The sequence below is a fragment of the Bombina bombina genome, chromosome 3 (genome assembly GCF_027579735.1).
Source record: "Bombina bombina isolate aBomBom1 chromosome 3, aBomBom1.pri, whole genome shotgun sequence".
In the NCBI taxonomy this organism is placed as follows: domain Eukaryota; kingdom Metazoa; phylum Chordata; class Amphibia; order Anura; family Bombinatoridae; genus Bombina; species Bombina bombina.
In genome coordinates, this window is record NC_069501.1 from 754,953,540 (window position 1) to 754,980,533 (window position 26,994).

At 38.5% G+C, this 26,994-nt stretch overlaps 1 protein-coding gene across 5 annotated transcripts in view; it reads left to right on the forward strand.

Annotated features, from left to right (window-relative positions):
• DMD (dystrophin) overlaps positions 1–26,994 on the forward strand; it is a 4,487,195-nt gene that overhangs the window by 4,372,643 nt on the left and 87,558 nt on the right. For all 5 annotated transcript variants that reach the window (XM_053707599.1, XM_053707595.1, XM_053707596.1 and 2 more), the window contains one exon: positions 8,159–8,325. In XM_053707599.1, coding sequence (XP_053563574.1) covers positions 8,159–8,325 — 167 coding nt within the window. The remainder of the gene's footprint in view (positions 1–8,158; positions 8,326–26,994) is intronic.

The following is a 26,994-nucleotide window of genomic DNA, read 5'->3' on the forward strand; positions in this document are numbered from 1 at the left end:
AATCAACCTCTCTCAAACGCATTTAACTCAATAAATACAATTAACCTTTAAACCATGCACATAAACGGGGAACAAAACACTTCTCCCCATTTCGTTATAGTTTAGCTAACACATCTTTTAAGTAAATATATAAAGTCTTGCCCCAGGCAATCATTTGAACATAGATGGCTCCTTCACTAAACCACGTTTAAAGCATAGCTGTGCTTTATTTTGGGACTGATAAATTATGTACCTGGCTGTGCTGACTTAAAGGGAGATTAATGCAAAAAAGAAAACGCTGTTATCTGTTAGAGCATTTTAGTATCCCACTACTGCTTGCATATAGTCAGGTGTAAACCCAGGTGACGTTGGTGCCGAAGAAGCAATGCACCACTGAACGCTAGCTGAATAATCTGATGAGCCAATGACAAGAGACACATGTGTGTAACTGCCAATCACTAGCTTCCATTATTGCATTGCTGCTCCTAAGCCCACCTAGGAATGCATTTCAAGAAAGGATACAAAGAGAACAATGTATATTTGATCATGTATGTATATTTACAAGTCTCTTAAAATTGCATGGTCTATCTGAACTGTGAAAGTTTATTGTATTTACAAAATCCCAGTGTTATGACAAAAGCAGAAGCTGTGAAACATGCTTGTGCATTAAATTATATAAAACCCAGATACCAGCATACAGTTTAAGCAATTTTCGAATTTACCTATATTATCTAATTTGCTTGGTTCTCTTGGTTTCCTTTGTTGAGAAGTATACATTTTGTAGGCTCAGGAGCTGAGAGTTAGCTGCTTATTGGTGGTTGCACATATATACATCTTATCATTGTCTTAGCAATGTGTTGAGCTAGCTCCCAGTAGTGCTTCCTGTTCATTAAATAAAGGATACTAAGAGAATGAAGAAAAATTGATAACAGAAGTAAATTGGAAACTTTAAAATTACATATTCTAAATTTGGGTTTCTTGTCTGTTTTAAGCTTCACATTTCACGCTCCTGTCAGATTTTATTTTGGGCTGTTATGTTTCAGGTTTTTAAGTTGTTTTTATGATGATAACCATTCTGTACCACTAGATTTGTGTATTGTAGTTTCTTGAACTGTTGTATTTTTGTGTCCATAATTGCAGAGAAAAAATAAAAATGTTTAGAGGTTATCTTCTATTAGAGTTTAATAAGGTGAAAGGAAAGCACATACTGTAGGTGAATAGATATGTCAAGCAATCCACACTGGCATTGTACTTTTTGTTCTCATAGTTTAAATATAGGATCTTCCTTGCCATGTTGGGAACAAAGACTGATCTTACTGAGAGACAGGGGGAATGTTGGAAATCTTTGCATGTTGTGTTTTAATGCTGTTATCAGAGGATTAGACTGTATATGACTGTATATTTTATGTATTTATTTTTATGAGCCATGTAATAGTTTTTCAAGGGACAAACAACTCAATGTATTTCCCTGTAACATGTTTTAATAAGCATAGTGGGTGAAAATGTTTTATTCTAGCAAATTAGTGAATAATTGAGAGGCTTAAGTGGCTCTTGCAGAATTCTGGACATTGACCTTAACTATTCTACACAGTGATTGTTTGATCCTTGGGGCACTATTGTAGCTACCCTTAATCAGTTACAACAAAGAGTAAATACTAAAGGACTTGTCCACTGACTGCAAAACATTGCACATTTAAAAACATTTATTTTGTGTGTTTTTTCTACAATTGCTGATATTATATATATGCTATAATATATATATATATATATATATATATATATATATATATATGTATGTTAAAAAATTGTACATCATTCAAAACTCATGTGTCTGTGTATGCAGTCCTAAGAATAATAATACTTATTTTATTCATGTAACTCCGAGGTTTCCGGAAAAGATCTGTTACTATCTTTCCTCTTTGCATTATCAGTTACTTCTTGCTCTGTTTGAGACTAACGATACTCATTTGTTATATATATATCTGTGAAGTCTGGAAGTAGCCAACATGCAGACATACATTACAGCATGCACGGTCTGCATGTTAGTCGTTTGTGTCTATAGAGAAAAGGGTCTGCCTATCTAGCCACAAGCTGCTTCCCGTAAATAGTAATGGGGCTTTTTGTGATGCAGATTTTTGTAGGGGAGAGTGAGGTTTAAGTCGGCATCTGGCACTAACAAAACCTCTCTGCTTGAAGCAAATACAAATTAAAAAATGTTGCTGTCAGAGCATTTTCTTTTCTAAGCAGAAAATAATTTAAAAAAATTAAACTAGTCTAAGGTGAATATGACTTGCATTACATTGACAATAGTGGAGATAAGAACATGAAGGTAAGTGAACCCTTTTAAACACTTTCTGCATTGATATGTTTGGTACAGGGGGTGTTCAAAAGATCAGATTATTGTTTTTCAAATGTAAACTGATCCAAGGTTATAAATTCACTTTTTAGCCTCTTTTAACAAATGTAAATAAAGACTGTAGCTTTAGAGGCTGTTTGTTAAATCCGCATTCTCTGATATGAATTCACATTCCTGCCTTTTGACTTGACATTGGAATGTTAAATAGTAAACTTCACCTAAATAGATTTTTGCTGCTGTATGCCAAAATTGTGTATGAGCATTAATCATGTTTATCTCGTTTTTAGATGTTCATAGGTTTCCATTTGCGTTTGTAAATAACTGATAAACTATTCTTGCTTTTGAGCTCTGCTCTGCTACCCAAACATTTAGAATTCAGAACCATTTTTATGTATTTATTTTGTTCAGTTAAACATTTTTGAAAAAGGAATATATTTTGATTACGTTGGGTGAGATGGAACATGCTTATTTCTATAAGTTAAATACTAAAGCTAAATGAAAAAGTGCTTATATGTGTGTGATATAATGCTGTGGTCACTTGACAGATCATGTTATCCCCTAGAGAACAGTAATACTCTGTTTGGCCCCAGTCTTTGCAAAGCAGCACTGTAAATGTCATCTAAACAGCTCTACCACTGCTTCTCTTTCACTCAGGGTTTACGTGCCCTGTTTGTATGGCAGAACAAACAAATGTGACCAGTTTTCAAAAGCAAAGACAGGCTGGAGAGTTCTTTGGCTAGGTGTTTGCCCGCAGGGAAATGAAAAGCTTCTCTGTGCAAGAAACAATTACTTTAAGGTTACCAATCTGCAATGGCATTGTCCGCTTTACAGATTTCTTCTGTATTGTTCTTCTGCGATGTATAAATTGATCCATCCAAGCAGAGACTTGCTTTTGTTTTATATAGGTTCCTGTGACTTTTTACTTAGACTAGAAGTATTGTTTTACTTTGTACTTAAAATATAAAGGTTACAAAAGCCTAATGTTAGATCTTGTTTTATTAAATGGCAGGTATTAAATAATAATGAAAGGAACTCAATATGAAAGATAGGAAGATTAATGGTGACATCTAATTATAACTGAAAATTTGAAGGCACTATTGAAGCCCTCTAACCTGTGGTCCAAGATTTTGAATAGAAAAAACTGAATGAATTTGCTTTTTTCTTTAAGGAAAGGATCATCAAACTTCTCTTCTTTCATATTACGTAATAACAAAAGTTTACTGCTGGGTGCTAATTTTCCACTGATAACTGATTATTTTCTTTCATATAGATGGTGAGAGTCCACAAGCTTGTTACTGATGGGATACACATTCCTACCAGGAGGATGCAAAGTTGCCTAAACCTCAAATGCATATAAATACACCTCCCACCTCGCTCATACCTCAGTTTTAAAACTCTGCCTCCTTAGGAGGCGGTGAAGCTTGATGTGCTTAATTCTTTAGTAAAAGGCTCTTCTAAGCATATTGAAGCCCAGTTCCTCTCTAAGTACAGTGTTTGTCTGAGGGATGTGAAGGGAGTATTGCCTGATGACACCATGTTTTCACCTATGGGAAATCTATTCATAAGGCTCTCTGTAAATTCGGAAATGCACTGGAAAAAAACATCTGTGTACAAAGGACCAGATTATGAGTGGCACTTTAAGTTACACGCAAGCAATAAGGATTTTATTGTGGTGGTTTGTGCGCATTTTTGTTTTTGCTCATATTACAAGTTGAAAGTAAACACGATCGCTTAAACTCAAATCAAGTTAACACGCAGTGGGTTAGAGCGACCTCACTGCTCTGTTTAACTGTTTTGCAAAACACAAAAGTGTCACAAAACTCATCAAAAATACATTACAAAGTATAGTTACACTCATAACATATCTAAAAAAAATATTGCACAAAAAGCTATAAGGGCTCAAAGATATGAGGTCTCATGTGTTAGAGAAAAAAAAGGCTGCAAATGCTTTAACATAGCCAGAGATTGTAAGGGAGCACATAGGCAATTGTTAGTGTTACTCTGATTTCTTGCAGACTGTGTGTGTGTGACTTATGAGATGGTGCAATTAAATGCCATTTTTTTGTCTTTGTAAGGCCTTTATATTAAAGGGACAGTTAAGTCCAATTTTTTTTTTTTTTCATGATTCAAATGGGGAATGTAATTTTAAACAAGTTTCCAATGTACTTGTATCACCAATTTTGCGATGTTCTCTTGGTATTCTTAGTTGAAAGTTGAACCTAGGAGGTTCATATGCTAATTTCTTAGACCTTGAAGGCCGCCTCTAATCTAAATGCATTTTGACAGTTTTTCACTACTAGAGGGCATTCGTTCATGTGTTTCATATAGATAACATTGAGCTCATACACATGAATTTACTGAGGAGTGAGCACTGATTGGCTAAAATGCAAGTCTGTCAAAAGAACTGAAATAAGGGGGCAGTCTGGAGAAGCTTAGATACAAGGTAATTACAGAGGTAAAACGTATAATTATAACTGTGTTGGATATTTAAAATTGGGGAATGGGTAATTAAGGCATTATCTATATTTTAAAACCGCAACAATTCTGGTGTTGACTGTCCCTTTAAGATGAGAAAATAAAATCTCCACCAAGGAAGGATTAAAGGGACAGTATACACCAATTTTCATATAACTGCATGTAATAGACACCACTATAAAGAAGAATATGCACAAATGCTGATCTAAAAATCCAGTGTAAAACCTTTTAAAAACTTACTAAGAAGCTTCAAATTTAGCACAGTTGATGATGTTTGGCTGGGACAACCAGTGAACGGGGCTGGGAAAACAAAAAGAGCAAACACTTCCCCCTCCCACCCTTCCCTGCATATGAAAAAACAGATAACATAAACAGGAGCCTGCAGGAGCCTGAACGCATGTATACATCTGACACTCTGGGGCTTCGTAAGGAGTCTGAAAATCAGCACAATGTTCTTAAAAATAAGCAAAACCATATATTTTTACAAAAACACTACCAGATGGGCTATATAAATGGATAATCTACAAAACATTTATGCAAAGAAAAATCTAGTTTATTTTGTCCCTTTTATTTACAAGTATACCCCGCTCATACAGCAGGTTAGGGACATGTTTGATCTAACATATATTAGGGGTGCAATAGTGCTAGCACAGCACAGTACAGTATTCAATAAATACTGTACCTGTAAAATAGTGACAATTACTGTAGTAAAATGTGCCAGACTATAGCACTGAGACACAGATTGCACTGTAGTGATGTAAACAGAGTGAACTGTGCATAACAAAATGGTGCCAGTCACTTTTCTCGCAATCTCACGATGATCACAGCACTGTTTCAAAATCCTTGGAGGTTGAACTTTTAGCTCCACAAAGCGCTGTATTAGCAAATCGCTGTAAAGTGAAGTGCTGTAAAGTGAGGTATACCTGTATGTTGTAGCTTGCTTCTTTGAGTTTTCACAAGCTTGTGCTATGCTATGGTGCTGTTGTATTGTTTATCTAGCCAAAGGAATATTTCTGGTTCAAGTAAGAGTATAGCTTTAAATAGATAAATCAGTGAATGGCTATTTGGGAGATGAACAGGTTTGCAAATAGACTATAGATAGATTAAATTCTCTATGGTGGCTCTTTGGTAAATTTAGAAGTCGTTTGGAAATTTGTATTATCAGACATGGTAGAACGACTCGCAAAATAAGCCAAGTCTGACCTTGACCAGATTCTACTGAGTGTCATTAAATCTTCAAGTAATTCCCAACTGTTTGTTACATTTTACCAGAACTAATATCAGCCAACCATAATGATTTCCCATTGCAAACTCTATAGATAGCAGTTCAGCTATCCGCCTTTTTTGACAATTAACAAATTAATATTGATTATAGGCTCCCAAATAAATCAGATATATGGTTTCTCGAGTCGCAGCCTTCTCAGTGTGACTTTCGCTGTCTTCCTAATATATGCTGATTAACAAAAGGCAGCCTGATGCTTTTAACTGCTCATTCTAATTCTGGTTGCAACATGCGGTGCACCATTCAATACAAAATGCATTGTTTCCTATTAAGAAATGCATATTAATCAGATCTTCCATTAATGTACTGGAATATTGATTAAGAAAAAAAAATGGTCTTCTCTGTAGATAAACATTCTAGAGTGTGTGTGTGTCTGTGTTTATATACTGTGTATGTGTATATATATATATATATATATATATATATATATATATACACTGTATGTATGTGTGTGTGTGTGTGTATATATATATATATATATATATATATATATATATATATATATATATATATAGATATATAGATAGATATCTGTGCGTATACGTGTGTATGTGTGTGTGTGTATGTGTGTATATATATATATATATATATATGTGTGTGTGTACATGTGTATGTATATGTGGGGTGTGTGTGTATGTGTGTGTATGTGTATATATATATATATATATATGTGTGTGTGTGTGTGTGTATATATGTATGTATATATATATATATATATATATATATATATATATATATATACTGTATATGTGTGTGTATGTGTGTGTTTGTAGATAGACAGATACGTAGATCTCATTTTCTGTTTCCTGTGGGGGTTTATTCTTGTTCTGTTAATAATTAGTAGTCTGTTCACATTTAGAATGCTATGTTTAATTTGCATTTAATTAGTAGGTTACATTATTTCAGTGAGGAGACTGAAAATATTATGCAGATATAATCTGTTTAGACAATAGAACCAAATAGCTATTTTTTACCTTTACAGTAGCCAAACTACTACTATGTTCATCAAATTATTAAGTATGATCCTCTGATTATTAAATGTATTTATTGGAAGAGATTTTTTTGTGATTTTTTTTTTTTTTTTTGCTTTATAAAATCATGCAACAATATACTTTAAAATATTTGCTTTGTGCTACACGTTTAGGTATAGCTTTCAGAATTGCTAACTAGCTGAGGTTTGTGCCCACAAGTTGGAATAGGGCCATTGCGAGCAAGAAGCTTCCTGTGCTGTTCAAGTACAGATATCTCCATGTGTATTCCAGAGTACAAGCAATATTGCACTGTGATGTTGGTGCCTGAGGCAAATACAAATGTAATGACTTAGACAAGGTCACCGAAAGAAAGAACTTAAAATGTGTATTTGGCTTTCGCTAGTTAACATTCCCGTTAGCTGTTACTTCTGCACATTGTTTCACATACATTCCTGCACATAGCATTAGTTATTGTTTTCCTTTTTTTTTATTATCTGATTAGTCTGTTTTATGGCATATATAAAGGGACATGAAAGTCCAAATTAAACTTTAATGAGCCTGAGAATTCAATGTTAAATGACTTTTCAGTTTACTTCTGTTATAAAATTTGCTTTGTTCTTTTGGTATCCTTTGTTGAAGACTAACCCCTAGGTAGCGGCATATATATGCATGGCTGGGAGCTACACACATATGCCTGTTGTCATTGACTCACAGCTAGATCCCTGTAGTCCATGGTTGCTTTGGAGCTGACTTTAGCTATGTGGTTCGACCCTTTGCAGGGGTTAAACACAATTATATGTTAGGAATACCAGAATATTAAATTGTTCTAACACATTATACACAGCTAATAAAGGACAGGCAATGTGAGTTAGTGTTTTCATCATGACTAATAATTGACATAATACATACTTGAGGAATTGCAAGGTTCATTTAAATAGCTCTTTAGTGTCGTCGTACAGCATTGAGGCAGAGTATTCAATGACACTTAGGTAGCTTATGCAATAGCTATGTATTTTAATTTACTTCAAAAATGTAGTAATAGCTGATTATATATTTTACTTAATCTGTATTAATTGATTTTTGTACTTGACACAGGCTAACAATAAGCCAGAAATTGAAGCTGCTCTATTTCTGGACTGGATGAGGTTGGAACCACAGTCAATGGTTTGGCTACCGGTGCTTCATAGAGTAGCTGCTGCAGAGACTGCCAAACACCAAGCCAAGTGTAACATCTGCAAGGAGTGTCCAATTATTGGTTTCCGGTAAGAAGAACCAACCATTTACTGGCTCTTACTGAATAGTTAACATCTTATTTGTGAGCATTTCCATATAGGTGTTGTTTATATATAATATTGTTATATATATATACATACATACACACACATCTAGAATGGTAAATGCAGAAACGGGTATATGTCATTTTATAATTCATTTCTATATTTTAATACTGTTTTGAAGGACTTTTCTTTTTTTTGCCAAACAAAAAAGGATTTTACATTTTAAAGGAAACTAAAAATAACCTCAGCCTGTACAGACCCCACTTACTTTTGTAACACATTTTGCAATAAATTAATCACCGCTAAAGCTGGACGTTAGCTTCTTCAAGGATTCTGGTTATAGCCAATGACTTATGTATAATGGGGTTTTTTGTTACAGCCCTACATGCCTGTCCATTTTCCATCTCATATCACATGTCTTCAGCAAAATCGGCAACATTGCTCCTGTCTGAAGTATTAAATAGCAGCGAGTGTCAGATATTTATTTTTTGTTGGGTTTCTGTTGGGTTGAGATATACAATATGTTATACTTAGCATCAGCTAATATACTATTCCCTTTAGTATTACCCTGATCTTCACTTTCACATTTAAACCGTTTGGTTAAAATTTATTTTTATAACACTTGATCTCCAGAATTGTCTTTATGCTTCTCTCACTAGCTATTAGTGTAATTTAGGATTGGGAAAATGTCTGAATTTTGATTTTGACCAGAAGAAGTAACGCTCTTCTGTATTTCATCTAACTTCTGTACAGCTATTCTAACGCTTCTATAATAATAATAATACAAACATTTGAATATTGATTCCAATAGACTTGGTATGTGAGACTAAACGTTTAAATGTTATTTTCCGACTGTCTAAATGTTACGTTTAATAAATATGAAAATTTACCATACTTTTGCAAAATTGAATCCTACATTTTCAGGAAATCTTCAATATTAATTTATCTGGACAAATTAATGAAACGAACATTGCTTATTTTTATTATAAATTTCCTGAATTACGTAACGTCTCATCCATTGTACGTTGCAGCCATTAGGTTACTAAAGCAACTGTAATAAAATGCCCTAAAATTTTAGTCCTGGTCACGCAATAGTGCAATAAGAAAATGCTGTGTTATACACACAAAGCCAGCTCTGAATTGACAGTGCACTACTGGTCCAGGGCTCAACACAATCAAGGGTGCATATGTATGTAGCTGTTTTCAGGATCTGCAGTGTATTAATGGAATAGATTTTAACTGTGTCACTTTACAGTACTGCGCAAATAATAGTTCAATAATAAATGCCCTAGTACGTTATAGCATTTTATTAGTGCCGTAACCCCCTCCTCATTTCTGCTATATGTTACTATCGCTTTCCTGCATACTGTGCCATCCCTAATACTCCTCTTTAATATACTGTAAGTCAAATCTCTGTCCTTTATCCATGACTTTAATGTTCTACAGAACTAATCTCTGCTTTTATAGCTTCTGTACGTTTTGTATACATAAGAGTATTTAAATTTCTATCTCAATACGAGGAGAGTCCATGACTTCATTCATTACTTGTGGGAATACAGAACCTGGCCACCAGGAGGAGGCAAAGACACCCCAGCCAAAGGCTTAAATACCTCCCCCACTTCCCTCATCCCCCAGTCATTCTTTGCCTTTCGTCACAGGAGGATGGCAGACTAGTGTCTGAAGATTCGTAGTAGTCTCTTATGGAGGGTAGTGCTCTTTGGAATGAGACTGGAGTTTTAAGTAGTCTTGTCAGCCTCACAGTGAGAGCATTGACAAATGTTAGGGTCTGGAGATGCAGGGAGAGTCTTTCTGCGAAACCATCCAGACTCGTATTAACAGCTCCTTAAGCAATCAGTGTTGACGAGTTTCACTGCCTGCTTTCTATCACTCAAGTCCATGTCAGGAGTGATGCTACAACACTGTCAAACTTGAGAGGCCGTGTTCCTGTTCCATGGCGTATATTCTGGTAAGATCGTTTCATTTTTTTTTTATACCTGTAATGATAACGCAAGAGGACAGGGTCACAGTGTGACTCCTTTTATCTGTATAGAATCGAAGGTTAATATCTCCGGAAGGTGATTATTGAACAGGGGGTGGATTATACATGATTACTTTGTGTTTTTTGCTGCGTCAAGTGTGAGATGTGGCTCTGGCAATGTGTGAACAGTCAGGTTCTTCCTTCTTTTTGATTACTGTGCAGCCTGTTTAGTTGGTGCGCTTTTTCTCCGCTGCAGGGGCAGTCTTGCATGGCACTCCATGTGACCGGTTGTGGCCTCATTCTATTCCTTTTCCTGACCGTCGGTTGCAGGAGACGAAAGTGGTTTCTCTCTGGGCCTGTGTCATAGGAGGTGGTGAGTGCCCCGGGCCTTTGGGGTATAAAGGTGCCATTTATTTTTTCTATAGTTCATATTAAAGGCGCAAACTATGGAGTACTCTGCGTTTAGAGGGTACTCCCTCTTTACCTAAATCTAATGCCTGTGTATATTGTGAGAAGTCTACAGTATATCCACCTGCTCAACTATGTTCCACATGCCTTGATAAAATAGTGATATTTAAAAAGAACAAGATGTTTAGTACCACTGAGCCGTCCACCTATGAGGGGTCACCATCCCACGAGGTGCATTCCCTACAATCATCTCCAATTACACATGCAGCTCCCCAGTGCACTACTAATCCTCCTGCGGGAGGTGCCCTGTGGCCGCCAGATTTTGCTGATTAGTTGCAAACAGCGGTGTCTGCGGCCTTCAGTGCTTTACTTCGCACTGCTAAGCGCAAGCGAAAGGTTAAACATTGCTATCGTTCCCAGGGGTCATCTACTCGGTTGGATGTATCTGAGACTAGTTTATCCGCTGATGCAGAGGACTCTGATATTTTGGAGGACTCTTTCTCTGGGTCGAATCTGCGGCCCATAAATCTCTGACTGCGGAGGAACCAGACTAGGTTTAGGGTGGAGCACTTATGCTTTTTACTAAAGAAGATATTAGCTACTCTAGAGGTTCCGGAACCAAAGTTGCCAGAGGAACCTTCTATTCTTAAGCTTGATAAAGTCTATGAGGACAGGGTGGTGCCCCAGACTTTCCCGGTTACCGTAAAGATGGCGAATATTATAAAGAATAAATGGGAGAGACTTGTTTCATCTTTCTCCCCTTCTTCTTTGTTTAAGAAATTGTTCCCGGTTCCTGATTCTCAGCTAGAATTGTGGGGATCTGTCCCTAAGGTGGATGGAGCTATCTCCATGCTCGCTAAGCGCACCACTATCCCACTCGAGGATAGTTCGTCGTTTAAAGAACCCATGGATAAGAAATTAGAGGCCCTGTTAAGATGTTTCAGCACACAGGGTTCGTATTTAAGCCAGCAGCGGCAGTCATAGCAGGAGCTACTACCTATTGGTATGACTCTGTCAGAGATAATCGAGGTGGAGACTCCCCTCGATATGACACAGGAAACAATTAAGGCCCTGAGGGTAGCTAATTCATTTATCTGTGATGCAAATATGTAGATTATTCGCTTGAATGCCAAGACATCAGGCTTTTCTAATCTGGCCCAGAGGGCCCTGTGGTTGTAGTCTTGATCTGCTGACATGATGTCCAATCTAGATTACTTTCTCTTCCATTTCAGGGAAAGGTTCTTTTCGATCCAGGCCTGGACTCTCTCATATCCACGGTCACGGGGGCAAGGGTGCCTTTCTACATAAGGATTAGAAGAATAAACCTAAGGGTCCTAATTTTCATCCCTTTCGTTCGGAGGACAGCACCCTGCCACCAAGCCCGAGCAGTCCAAGGGATCTTGGAATCCATCTCAGTCTTGGAATAAAGCCAAGCAGAGCAAGAAGCCCGCAGAGACAAAATCGGCATGAAGGGGCGGCCCCTGATGCGTCTCTGGATCTCCTAGGGGGCAGACTATCTCTTTTCGGAGAGGCTTGGATGAGAGACATGCAGGATTTTTGGGTTTTGGAGGTTATTGCCCAGAGTTACAGGATAGGTTTCAAAACTCACCCTCCCAGGGGCAGATTCCTCTTGTCAAATCTATCATCAAGACCAGAGAAATGGGATGCCTTCCTAGAGTGCATGAGGGATCTTTCCTCTCTAGGAGTAATTGTACTGATACCTCTAGCAGAATGAGGTCTAGGGTACTATTCAAACCTTTTTGTGGTCCCAAATAAGGACATGTTTTGCCTGATTCTAGACCTAAAGTGCTTAAAGAAGTTTGTCAGTTCCATTGTTCAAGATGGAGACGATAAGGTCTATTCTGCCCTTAGTTCAAGAGGGTCAGTTCATGACTATGATAGACTTGAAGGACGCTTCCCTTCATGTGCGAATACACAAGGATCACTTCAGGTTCCTAAGATTCGCTTTTCTCGACCAGCACTTCCAATTTGTAGCTCTCCCCTTCATCAAGCATCAAGCGTGCATCAAGCAGGAGCAACGATCAACTATTCTGAGTGTTCCGTCATGGCCGCGAAGGATGTGGTTTGCAGATCTGGTTGGCATGTCATTGTCTCCTCCATGGAGGTTGCCCTGTCGCAGGGATCTGCTGGTACAGGGCCCCTTTGTGCATCAAAATCTAGATTCTCTGAGGCTGACTGCGTGGAGATTGAACGCTTAGTCTTAGCCAGGAGAGGTTTTTCTGAAAGTGTGATTAATACTCTCATTCAAGCCAGGAAGCCGGTCACCCGACGCATCTATCATAAGGTGTGAAGCACCTACTTACTCTGATGTGAGTCTCGTGGATATTCCTGGCATTAGGTCAGGGTTTCCAGGATACTTTCCTTCCTCCAGGTGGCTTGGAGAAGGGACTTGCCGCCAGTTCCTTAAGGGGACAGATTTCGGTTCTATCTGTGTTGTTAGCCAAGAAGCTTGCTGAGCTTCCTGATATACAGTCTTTTTTGTTCAGGCTCTTTCCAGGATCAGGCCTGTATTTAGACATTCTGCTCCTCCTTGGAGTTTGAATCTGGTTCTTAGGGTTTTGCAGAGGGCTCAGTTTGAGCCTATGCTTTCTCTTGACATTAAGATACTGTCTTGGAAGGTTATTTTTCTGCTGGCTATTGCTGCGGCACGCAGAGTCTCTGAGTTGGCGGCCTTGCAATGTAAGCCTCCTTACCTGTTTTTTTCATGCCGATAAGGCTGTCTTTCACATTGGGTTGGGATTTCTCCCTCAGGTTGTGTCTGATCGCAACATTAATCAGGAGATTGTAGTTCCTTCCTTGTGTCCTAACCCCCCTTTTTCAAAGGAATGGTTACTTCATAACTTGGATGTGGTTTGAGCTTTGAAATTTTATCTTCAGGCTACAAAGGATTTCAGACAGACTTCAGCATTGTTTGTTGTCTTTTTGGGGTAGTGCAAGGGGCAGAAGGCTTCTTCCACTTCTCTATCTTTTTGGCTGAGGAGCATGATTCGCTTGGCTTATGAGACAGTGGGACATAAGCCTCCTCAGAGAATTATGGCTCACTCAACTAGAACTGTGGCTTCTTCTTGGGCCTTAAAGAATGAGGCCTCTATGGAGCATATTTGTAACCTGGTCCTCCTTACATACTTTTTCAAAGTCTTACAAATTTGATGTTTTTGCTTTGGCTGAAGCAGCCTTTGGGAGAAAGGTTTTGCAGGCTGTGATGCCCTTTTTTGCCCTCCTGTTTTCATTCACTGTCCTCTAGAGCTTCCCACAAGTAATGAATTAAATTGTGGACTCTCCTCATATTAAGATGGAAAACATAAATTATGCTTACCTGATAACTTAATTTCCATCTGTATGAGGAGAGTCCACTGCTCCCGCCCCCAGTTCCCCATTGGGAAGACCTAAATTTCTTTATTTTTTTTCTTCTGGCACCATTTATACCCTGATATTTCTCCTACTGTTCCTTGGTCCCTGGGCAGAATGACTTGGGGATGAGGGGAGTGGTGAAGTATTTAAAGGGACACTGAACCCAAAATTTTTCTTTCGTGATTCAGATAGAGCATGCAATTTTAAGCAACTTTCTAATTTACTCCTATTATCAATGTTTCTTCGTTCTCTTGCTATCTTTATATAAAAAAGAAGGCATCTAAGCTTTTTTCTTGGTTCAGACTCTGGACAGCAGTTTTTGATTGGTGGTTGAATTTATCCACCAATCAGCATGGACAACCTAGGTTGTTCACCAAAAATGGGCCGGCATCTAAACTTACATTCTTGCATTTCAAATAAAGATTCAAAGAGAATTAAGAAAATTTGATAATAGGAGTAAATTAGAAAGTTGCTTAAACGTTCATGCTCTATCTGAATCACAAAAGAAAAAATTTGGGTTCAGTGTCCCTTTAAGCCTTTGGCTGGGGTGTCTGCCTCATCCTGGTGGTCAGGTTCTGTATTCCCACAATTAATGAATGAAGCCGTGGACTCTCCTCGTACGGATGGAAATGAAATTATCAGGTAAGCATAATTCATGTTTTTACTCATTTCTTTAATACTGTGGGGCTATCTGTACACACAGTGTAGCTATTAAGCAGAACTCTGTATGGGCTGATATTAAAGGTTACATACCCATCCATAACATGTAGAAAAATCTACAGTATATCAACTTTATGTGTGTTTTTACTCCTGTAGCATTGTACCTGTAGACCCTACAGTTTGTTTTGAGAAGTTTGCTGAAATATTTGTCAGCTTACTCAGGGCCTAATGATCTAAAGCTCTCCCTTCAGGTGAAATGATCTAAAAAGTCTTGTTAGTACAACGAGACCCCTAAAAAAAAGTGTGTGTATAATAAATATATATATATATATATATATATATATATATATATATATATATATATATATTATTTATTTATTTTGAGCCATGTTTATGATGCTATGTAGTGTTCTCTGTGTGAAGGAGAAGCTCCTACAGTACAATAGAAGTCTAACAATAATCCCAAAGGGTTTGTGTGAATTCTCTTCATGCCGGCGAACTTTTGATCCTCAGACCCTAAGAAAAAATTGTGTCATAGTTGAATCTAATTGGATAACATTTGTTTAATTAAAAAAAAAAACTCTAGTGATATCATTACTTTGCTTAAAGGGACATTAAACACTTTGAGATGGTATTATAAAATGATAAATAGTGTGTATATATAAAAAAAGATCTCCTAAATTGTCATTTTGAGAGGTGTTCCTCTTCACGATACGGATTTGGCAGCACTTAAACGTTAATAATGTCCACACTCTCAAACATTACGGATTTGGCGTTTCCCACGCTTTTTTTTTTTTTTTTAAAAAACTCTACACTTGTGTGTGTATATACAGGCAATTTCACCACTTTGTCTAGGGGTTCAGTTACTGAGCATGCATGCCTAAAGAGCCTATTATTGGTGGTGTCTAACCATAAAACAGTTTGTTACATGGTTGAGTACATTTCTATCTTGTAGATTTCTAACAATTTTCTAAAGCTGTGTGATAACTTGATATCACTTTTTTTTTATTTTTATTTTTGGACATTTATAACATTTAGCACTTTTTATTCAAACATTTCCACAATACATATATTCTTAATTAATAAAAATGTAAGGAACATAGGAACGGACTTCTTGGATTTTTTATAATCTACTGAAATTTACCATTGATGGGCTTGTACAATGTTTCACTTTCATTTTTACAAAACCTTTGTTACAAGCGCCATGATATGGTTGTTCACAGAAGAAAGTTTCTTTTGCCCTGGTTCATGACTCAAGTGGCACTAATTATTCATCAGAACAACAGTGCCTTCATGTTTCTTTGGCCCATATCTTGCAGCGAACAAAATGAGGTTAGATTTTTCAATGGTATCACTGCTGGGCAAATGTGTTTTTGTATAATAGATACCCAGATGAAACAGAACCGCATTACTCTATGCAACACTGAAAATAAGCATATATTATAGTGTTAGAATGCCTTGCTCTTTATTACTTCTTAATGAAATCGTAATATGATCATTGCTTTGTGATTCAACATGAAATATAAATACACTAATAAGAAATGATTGCTTACACCTTATTTTTCTTTGAGTAACATGTTAAAGGGATACTAAACCCATATTTTTTCTTTAGCGATTCAGATAGAGCATGCAATTTTAAGCAACTTTCTAATTGACTCCTATTATCAATTCTCTTCATTCTCTTGCTATCTTTATTTGAAAAAGGAGACATCTAAGTTAAGGAGACAGACAATTTTTGGTTTAGGACACTGGACAGCACTTGTTTATTTGTGAGTAGATTTAGCCACCAATCAGCAAGCACAACCCAGGTTGTGAACCAAAACTAGGCCAGCTTCTAAACTTACATTCTTGCTTTTCAAATAAGCATAGCAAGGGAATGCAGAAAAATTGATAATAGGAGTAAATTAGAAAGTTGCTTAAAATTGCATGCCCTATCTGAATTATGAAAGAAAAAAATTTGGGTAAAGTGTCCCTTTAAATATTATTATTTCCACCCTCCTTCCAGTTAAAGGGACAATGAAGTCCAAATTAAACTTAAATGGAGTGGATAGACCGCAAAGTTTTAAATAATGTTCTAGTTTACTGCTCTTATCAATTTTTCTTGTGTTCTTGATATCCATTGTTAGAGTAATCCTAGGTGAGCTCAGGAGAATGCGTGTGCCTTATTCTATGTGGCTGGCAGCAGTTTGTTTGCAACAATTTTTATAGCAATGTTATTTATAGTTGAGCACACCGCTACTGTTGAATGTGCATGCTCCTAAGGTCCTATCAGCATACCTAAATTATAAACAAAGAATATCAAGAGAACAAAGCAAACTTGTAAACAGAAGTAAACCGGAACGTTGTTTAGTATTGTGTGTGCTGTCTGAATCAAGTAAGTTTAATTTTGAATTTACTGTCCTTTTTAAAATAGGTCCATGATTATACTATCCAACTGAGTTTTTAAAACCAACCCAAGGAACTCAAAACTTCTGTACAAATAGTTTTCATTTACTGCTCTGGTTTGTAAACTGAATCATACAAAATGCATTTAATCAATATTATTACCACCTCTGAGAGAATAGCAGTTTTCCTTGTATAAGGCAGGGAGTGTCCACAACTTTATTCCTTGCTGTTGGGAAATACAACACCTGGCCACCTGGAGGAGGCAAAGACACTCCAGCCAAAGGCTTAAATATCCCTCCAACTTCCCCTATCCCCCAGTCATTCTTTGCCTTTCGTCACTATAGGAGGTGGCAGAGAAGTGTCAGAAGATTTGGATAGTCCTGTAATGGGTATGTTCCCTTCAAGAAAGGACTGGAGTTTTAAGTAATGATTTGATGAAAGTTAAAGTCTGGAGATGCAGGGAAAGTTTTTCTGTGAACCCATCCAGACTGTCGCCTAACAGCTCCTGAGCAATCAGTGTTAACAAGTTTCACTACTTGCTGTTACACTACTTGTCCATGTCAAAGTGTCGCTGCAAGACTGTCACACTTGAGAGGTTGTGTCTGTTTCACAGCATGGATCCTGGAGGGTAAGACCGTTTTATATATACACTTTTGTTATACAGGGTCACAGTGTGGCTCCTTTATGCTTTGATAAGATTAAGGGTTAATATCTCCTTCAGGGATATTTGAACAGCTAGGAGTTATTTATGAAAAAGTACAAGAAGACAGAGGGGCGCCTCATGTGTGGTATAATCAGATGGTATGATACAGAACAAACAGAATGGAGCCAAATGAGTACTCAAATACTATTGAAGCACACCTATGTGCTGGTAGAGACAAGCTGCAATTTCAGATAGGTGTGACAGCTCACCCTCCAGGCAAAACTGTGTAGCTGGTGAGAGATTAAAAAACAAACAAAGAAAGCACTACATGTGCAGACCATTAAAGGTATAACCGGCAATATCTCTTAGATGATACAGATGGGTACTCGCATACTCCTGTAGCACACTTATGTGCTGGTAGAGGCAGGCTGTAACTTTATGACAGGTGTAGCAGCTCACCCTAGATGTAGATTCTTGGTTGTGCAGGGGTGTAGGTCCCAGTGAGCAATCAGCAAAGGCAGAAGGTAGGAAAAGAACTCCACTCAGAGTACATTTAAAATAAAATGTAGCTATTTATTAAAAACAAAGATAAAAAAACAACACAGCAGTTGTTTATGATGAGTGGATAAAAGGGTATACAGTGGCACCCCTCAAATGCAACGCGTTTCTCGGTTAGAACCGTTTCATCAGGCATATATTCCTTCAACATGTGGATGTTGAATGAATATATGCCTGATGAAACATAGGTGTGCTTCAATAGTATGTGAGTACTCATTTGGCTCCATTCTGTTTGTTCTGTATCATACCATCTGATTATACCACACATGAGGCGCCCCTCTGTCTTCTTGTACTTTTTCAGCTATACCCGGACCAGTCGGTGAGGAGGAGGCAGCCCACATATGAACATTCTATATCCCATTTTATCCGGTCATACATTTCAAAGAAAGACTTTGATCTCTGTATTATCCTTTATTCAAGGACTCAAAGGTTTTTTATTTCATATATATATTTTTCATTTTTATTTTTATTTTGTTTGGTCCTTGTGATATTTGAATTGTTCTGTATTATCTACGCATAGTGATTCATTTTTTGCACTGAGTTACCCCTGCACCTTTAGCGCCCCCTCTATTTTGTTGTTATAGGAGTTATTTATAACTGCTTTAATGAGAGAGTTTTTGGGCTCATAGACTGTGCTTTTGGCTTGGAACAAACAGGTTTCACTTTAGTTTTTGTGTATTCCGCAGCTCATTATAGCTTAGCGCCTTTTTCGCAGCAGGGGAAGGTCCTGTCCTGCGCACCACGTGACCAGGTGCAGTCTTTTCATTTTCCTACTATCCTGCTGCAGACATCACTCCTAAGGAGAGCTTTTTCACTGTTAGCTGTCTGGGTCTAGGAGGTGGTGAGTGCCCCAGACATTAGTTTTTTTTAATAAAAGTGTTTTTTTGTCTGTCCTTCTGTGGATATATACTTAGTTATGGTGGACTCTGATACTACATTATAAGGTTCTGCTCCTTCTGTACTGATTAATAATTCCTGTTTATATTGTGAGGAGGCCGTGGTTTGCTCACCTGCTCAATTTTGTTCCATTTGCCTAAGCACTGTTCTAAAGTCTAAGAAGGGAGACAAGCCTGCTAATACTCATTGCGCTATTAGCCCCTCTGAGCTGTCTACCTCTCAGGAATCTGTGTCCCAAGAGATTACTACCCTTTCTACACTACCCGCTCAACATGCAGTTCCCTGCGGCTCAACTAATTCTCCATCTGGAGTAGGGCTGGGCGATATGGGCAAAAAAAATTTGTGATTGCCTTATAAATGATTATAACACCTTAATTTGTCAATAAAATTTGTATTTAAGACTACATGATCTTAATGTACATGTTTCTCAGTGTCCAATACCCTCTGGGAGCATAAAAATACAAACCCCATATGTATGTGTGTGTATGTATATATATATATATATATATATATATAAATTAATTTTATCTTGCCTGATGAGCCCTGCTCCTGTGCAGGAATCCATTACAGGCATATAGCAGTAGGGGTGGGGTGCAGCTCCTTTCAGAAATTATGTGCCTTGCTGATAGCATTGTAGATGCAGTTAACCCAACAGCTAGCTAGCAGATGGGACTGCATTTTTTTTCCATTTTTGGCAGCCGTGGGGTTATCTGCATCTGCTATGTATTTGAGCAGTTTCTCAAAGAGCAGGAGATTGTGTAAGAGGTTCCATAATAATTACATACCCTAAGTTTCAGACTGCAGACGTTCCTAGGGGGAATATAAATAAGTGGCTTTCCCTCCTCTTCACTCTCCTGCATGGGCTCTGCTTTTAGACTTCTATAGATTGATCGGCTGCTACTGAGATCACAAACAGAAAGTGAAAGTAAAACAGCCATTTTACAAATGTGTGCTAAAAGCAACCACTAGATGGAGCTGGTTTGCAAGAAATCCAATACAAATCAATGCTGTACAGCCAAATCTGAGGATTATTTATTTTTTTTAGCAAAAAATTGCGAACTCTCGCGGTTTTTAATTCACGGCAATTAATCACGGGTTTTAAATCCCATATGCGATTTATCGTGCAGCCCTAATCTGGAGGTTACAGTTGGTGGTATCTGTGGCCCTGAGTGCCTTACCTCCCTCTAGCAAACATAAGAGACCTAGAGTCATCTAAATATTTGTCGGATTTAGCTACTATGTCCCAGCTATCGGAGTATGAGTTAACCTCTGTTGCTTCAGAGGGTGAACTTTCTGAGTTGGAAACTTCAGTTTCTAAACATCCTTCAGTGGGGAATCCCTCCTTTTAGATTTTAAATTGAGCATCTGCGTTTTTTATTAAAGGAGGTTTTGTCTACGCTAGAGGTTCCAGAGGCTAAACTCTCTGAGGAACCTAAGATCCCTAAATTAGACAGGAAGGTCCTTCTGACTTTTCCTGTGCCAGTTAAAATGGCAAATATTATTAGTAACATGGGAAAGAATAGGAACTTCTTTTTCCCCCTTTATTCCGAATCCCTGACTCTCAATTGGCTTTGTGGGGCTTCATTCCTAAGGTGGATGGCGCTATTTCTACGCTGGCTAAGCATACCACTATCCCCCAGGTGGAAACTCCCCTCAAGGATATTCAGGAGAGATTAAAGCTCTGAGAAATGCTAACTCCATCTGTGACCCAAATATGCAAATTATTCACATAAATGCAAAGGCTTCTGAGTTTGCAGTTCTAGCCCGCCGGGCTCTCTGGTTGAAGTCTTGGTCTGAGGCTATGACTTCTAAATCCAGAATCCTTTCTCTTCCTTTCAAGGGGAAGATTTTATTCGGTCAAGGGCTGGACTCCATTATTTCTATGGTTACCGGAGGGAAAGGTAGGTGAATTCTTTCCGCAGGATAAGAAGAATAAGCTTAAGGGATGGCAATTGTCTAATTTTCATTCCTTTCGTTCTGACAAATAACAATGACAGCAATCTTCATCCAAGTCCGAGCAGCCCAAGAGTATTTGGAAGACGGTTTAGTCCTGGAATAAGTCCAAACAGACTAAGAAGCCCGCTAGAACAAATCTGCATGAAGGGGTGGCCCCCAGACGCTTGGTTCCAGGATGTATAGGATCCTTGGGTCCTGGAGGTTGTTTCGCAGGGATACCGGATAGGATTCCAATTTCATACACCATGGGGCAGATTCCTACTCTCCAGTCTGTCTACAAGACCAGAAAAGAGGACTGTCTTTTTAAGTTGCATACGGGATCCCTCCTCTCTAGGAGTAATTGTCCCGGTACCTACAGCAGAAAGAGGTTTGGGGTTTTATTCAAACCTTTTCGTGGTTCCAAACAAAGGAGGGAACTTTCCATCCAATTCTGGACCTAAAGTTCCTAAACAAGTTTCTGAGTGTTCCCTCTTTCAAGATGGAGACAATACTGTCAATCCTTCCTCTGGTTCATAGACCTGAAGGATGCATACCTTCACGTTCCGATACACAGGGAACATTTTCAGTTCCTGAGGTTTGCTTTTCTGGACCAGCACTTCCAGTTCATAGCTCTTCTGTTTGGCCTAACTACTGCTCCAAGGATATTTTTGAAGGTTCTGGGGGCTCTTTTAGCCGTTGCCAGAACATGAGGTATTGCAGTAGCACCTTACCTGGACAATATCTTGGTGCAGGCACCATCTTTTTCGTCTAGTGGAAGAACACTCAGAGTCCCTTCTCAGTCTTCTTCGATCACATGGAATGAAGATAAACTTGGAAAAGAGTTCTTTTACTCCAAGTACAAGGGTGAATTTCCTGGGGACAGTAATAGACTCTAAAACCATGAGAATATTTCTCACAGATCAGAGATGTTGCAAACTAACTACTGCATGTCTTGCCCTCCAGGCCTCCTTGATACCCTCAGTGGCCATGTATGGGGGTGATTGGACTCTTGGTGTCCTGTATGAACATCATTCACTTTGCCAGATTCCATCTCAGACCCTTACAACTATGCACTATGGAACGGCGACCATTCAGATCTGTCTTAACAGATTGTGCTGGAAAACCTGTTGAGACTCCCTCTCTTGGTGGCTCTGTCCAGATCATCTGTCCCAAGGCACGTGCTTCTTGAGACCCTTCTGGGATATTGTGACTACGGAAGCAAGCCTTTTCGGCTGGGCAGCTGTTTGGGGTGCCAAGAAGGCACAAGGGCTGGGGACTCGGGAGGAGTCCTCCCTTCTGATCAATATATTGGAACTTCGGGCAATCTTCCATACCTTGAATGCTTGGCCCCTTCTGGGTTTGTCCCAGTTTATCAGATTCCAATCAGACAATATAACCTCTGTTGCCTACATCAACCATCAGGGGAAACAAGAAATCCCTTGGCGATGAGAAAAGAACAAAACAAGAAAGTGGAACCACTGTTGTAGAAAAAATAAAAAGTCAATACTTTATTGGCGTACTTAAAAATAGTAGAAAGCATCCCAGGGTGAAACAGGGGTGTTACACCAATGCTAACATGTTTTGGCCCTCAGGCCATAGTCATAGTATGAGGTGTGATTGTGGGAGTGGGGTTTAAAACAGGTATATTATTGCCTGATTGGTCAAACGGTAAAATAAATAACGCCCTCAATTTCATTTACCAGTTTAACAGTTTCACTGCTTGCTGAAGAAAGATACAATTGTAAGCCCTAAAGCAACAATGCTATACATATACATATAAATACTCTATATACATTTATACATTTATCACACATGGGACATTGGTGGAGCATACAAAATCAATGCCAATGCCACAGAATGAGCAGGATAAATCTTGCAAAGGGAAATAGCTACATAATATCTAAGCTAAAACCTGGCAGATGCATATAAAACGGATATGGCAAACAGCATCTTCACATAATATCAGAGAAGTATCTCAGATACTAGAGTGGGCAGAGACTCACAGATGTATGCTGTCAGTGATCCACATTCCGGGTGTGGACAACTGGGAAGCAGGGGTTTGCAGAGATATGCAGCGAGTGGGGGACGCCAGAGATAGATCTCATGGCATCCTGCCTCAATACCAAGCTACCTAGGTATGGGTCGAGGTGAACGGATCCTCAGGCAGAACTGGTAGATGCCCTATCAGTACCATGGAGGTTCAGACTCCTATATCTTTTTCCTCCATTACTGCTTCTCCCTTGTGTTGGGGGGAGCAGGAGTGAGCATCAGTGATTCTGATTGCTCCATCGTGGACACGAAAGACGTTGTTTGCGGATCTGGTGGGGATGTCCTCATCTCCTCAGTGGAGGTTACCTTAACACAGAGATCTGCTTATACAGGGTCCCTTCATTCATCAGAATCTAGATTCTCTGAGGCTGACTGTGTGGAGATTGAACGCTTAGTCTTAGCCAAGAGAGGGTTTTCTCAGATTGTTATCGACACTCTGATTTAAGCTTGTAAGCCAGTTACTCATCGTATCTGCCATAAAGTGTGGAGGACTTACTTTGTGCTTGTGTGAAGAGCATGGCTTTGCCTGGCATAAGGTTTAGGTTGACAGAATTTTATCTTTTCTCCAGGATGGTCTGGAGAAAGGTCTGCTAGTTCCCTGAAGGGATAGATATCGGCCCTGTCGGTGTTACTGCACAAGAAATTGGCTAAGCTTCCGGATGTGCAGTCCTTTAAGGCTCTGACTAGGATCAGACCTATGTTTAGGTCTGGGGCTCCGCCTTGGAGCCTCAATCTTGTTCTTCGTGTTTTTCAGCAGGCTCCGTTTGAGCCTATGTATACTGTTGACATTAAATTGTTATCTTGGAAGGTTCTTTTTTCTTTCATGTAATTAGCAAGAGTCTATGAGCTAGTGACGTATGGGATATACATTCCTACCAGGAGGGGCAAAGTTTCCCAAACCTCAAAATGCCTATAAATACACCCCTCCCCACACCCACAAATCAGTTTTACAAACTTTGCCTCCCATGGAGGTGGTGAAGTAAGTTTGTGCTAGATTCTACGTTGATATGCGCTATGCAGCAGGCTGGAGCCCGGTTTTCCTCTCAGTGTGCAGTGAATGTCAGAGGGATGTGAGGAGAGTATTGCCTTGAATTCAATGGTCTCCTTCTACAGGATCTTTTTCATAGGTTCTCTGTTATCGGTCGTAGAGATTCATCTCTTACCTCCCTTTTCAGATCGACGATATACTCTTATATACCATTACCTCTACTGATTGTCGTTTCAGTACTGGTTTGGCTTTCTACTACATGTAGATGAGTGTCCTGGGGTAAGTAAATCTTATTTTTTGTGACACTCTCAGCTATGGTTGGGCACTTTTATGTAAAAGTTCTAAATATATGTGTTTAAACATTTATTTGCCTTGATTCAGGATGATCAATATTCCTTATTTCAGACAGACAGTTTCATTATTTGGGATAATGCATATGAATAATCAATTTTTTTCTTACCTTTAAATTGACTCTTTTCTCTGTGGGCTGATAGGCTCGCGGGGGCTGAAAATGCTTCATTTTATTGCGTCATTCTTGGCGAGGACTTTTTTGGCGCAAAAAATTTCTTTGTCATTTCCGGCATCATACTTGTCCCCGGAAGTTGTTCGTGATTGCGTCATTTTTTTGGCGTTTTGTGCCAAAAGTATCGGCGTCACCGGATGTGGCGTCATTCTCATTTTTCTTTTGCTTCTGGTTACTAGAGGCTTGTTCATTGGCATTTTTTCCCATTCCTGAAACTGTCATTTAAGGAATTTGATAGATTTTGCTTTATATGTTGTTTTTTCTCTTACATATTGCAAGATGTCTCAGATTGACCCTGGATCAGAAGCTACTTCTGGAAAAACGCTGCCTGATGCTGGTTCTACCAAAGTTACAAATTATTGCCTCTGTGCGCAGAGTTTCAGAGATTTCTGCTTTGCAATGTGACCCCCCTTATCTTGTTTTCCATGCTGATAAGGCGGTTTTATGTACTAAATTAGGAATCCTCTCTAAGGTGGTGTCGGATCGTAACATTAATCAAGAAATTGTCGTTCCTTCGCTGAAGTAGGATTAGGACACAAAGGAGGAACGCTTGTGTCACAATCTAGATGTGTTTTTTGCCTTGAAGTTCTTTCTTGAGGCTACTAAGGAATTCAGAGAATCTTCCTCTTTGTTTGTCATCTATACGGGAAGTGTAAGATGACAAAAAACTATCTTTCTGGTTGAGGAGTGTCATCCGCTTAACTTATGAGACAGTGGGGTGACAGCCTCCTGAGAGGATAACGGTTCATTCCACTAGAGCAGTGGCTTCCTCCTGGGCTTTTAAGGACAAAGCCTCTATGGATCAGATTTGTAAGGCAGCTGGTCCTCCTTATACACTTTTTCAAAATTTTACAAGTTTGATGTGTTTGCTTCGACTGAAGCAGCTTTCGAGAGAAAGGTTTTGCAGACTGTGGTGCCCTCAGAATAGGGTCTGGTTCTTTTTTGTTCTTTCCCGTTATTCCTTCTGTGTCCTCTGGAGCTTGGGTATAGTTTTTCCAACAGTAAGGAATGAAGTTGTGGACTCTCCCTGCCTTATGGAAGGAAAACATTATTTATTCTTATCAGATGAATTCCTTTCCTTCCTAGCAGGGAGAGTCCATGACCCTGCCCGTAATTTATTTTTGTTGGACGGCTCCCTTTTTATATTATTTCTTCTGGCACATTTATACCCTGATGTTTCTCCTACTTTTCCTTGTTCCCTAGGCAGAATGAATGGGGGATAGGGAAAGTGGGAGGATAGGGAAAGTGGGAGGGATATTTAAGCCTTTGGCTGGGTCTCTTTGCCTCTTTCTGGTGGCCAGGTGTTGTATTCCCAACAGTAAGGAATTAAGTTGTAAACTCTACCTGCCAGGAAGGAAAGGAATTTATCTGGTAAGCATAAATTATGTTTTTATTCACTCCTTGATAACTTTACAAAAATATAAGCCTCTACAGAGTATTAAATAAAATGGATGTCTGTTGACAGACATAAAATAAAGCAACCAAGATTAGCAATACGTCAACAGGTATTGTACATTACCCATTATACTAGTAAATAAATGTCACATTTTAATGGGTTTCTCCTGAACCTGATGATTGTTATTATTAAAGGGACATGATACTCAATTTTGTCCAGTTTCATGTAAAGGACAGTGCTGCAAAATGCATTATAGTGTTGTTTTTTTTGTTTTTTTTTATATAAATATTAAAGCTCCTTATTGAATTCACCAACTTTTTTTGTAGGAGCTATTGAGCTAACCAGCCAATGAGCTGGTCACAAATGCCTACAACTAGGCACTTCCTGTTTGATTTAAACAGCTTTTACTCAGCCTTTTTTCACATAAGAACTATATATTTTTAATATCTGTAACATCCACTCTTTCATATACACGACAGACATGTTTTTTAGTAATATAATTTGTCACGTTACAAGTAATATAAAAGTAATGTCACATTACAAGACACTCTTTATAGAATATTGTCTCTGTTAATAGTTATATGCATCTTATTACATTATCAAAGTCATGGGCGTGTACAGTAAATAGGTCAGGGTTGACACCCAAAGTTTAGAAGTCGAACAAGGCTATTTAAATGGTGAGAAAAATGTTGACCAAATCCCAATGTAGGAAAGCCAAAAAAAATACCTGAGCTGAATCTGAAGTTTCTATAGCTTTATATCTTTTTACCTATAAAAGTAGTGCTAAACCCAATAGCTATTAATCAGTACCAGCACTTTTTCATGTTTTGAAATTGTCTTGAATTGATAAAACTAAGCAAAC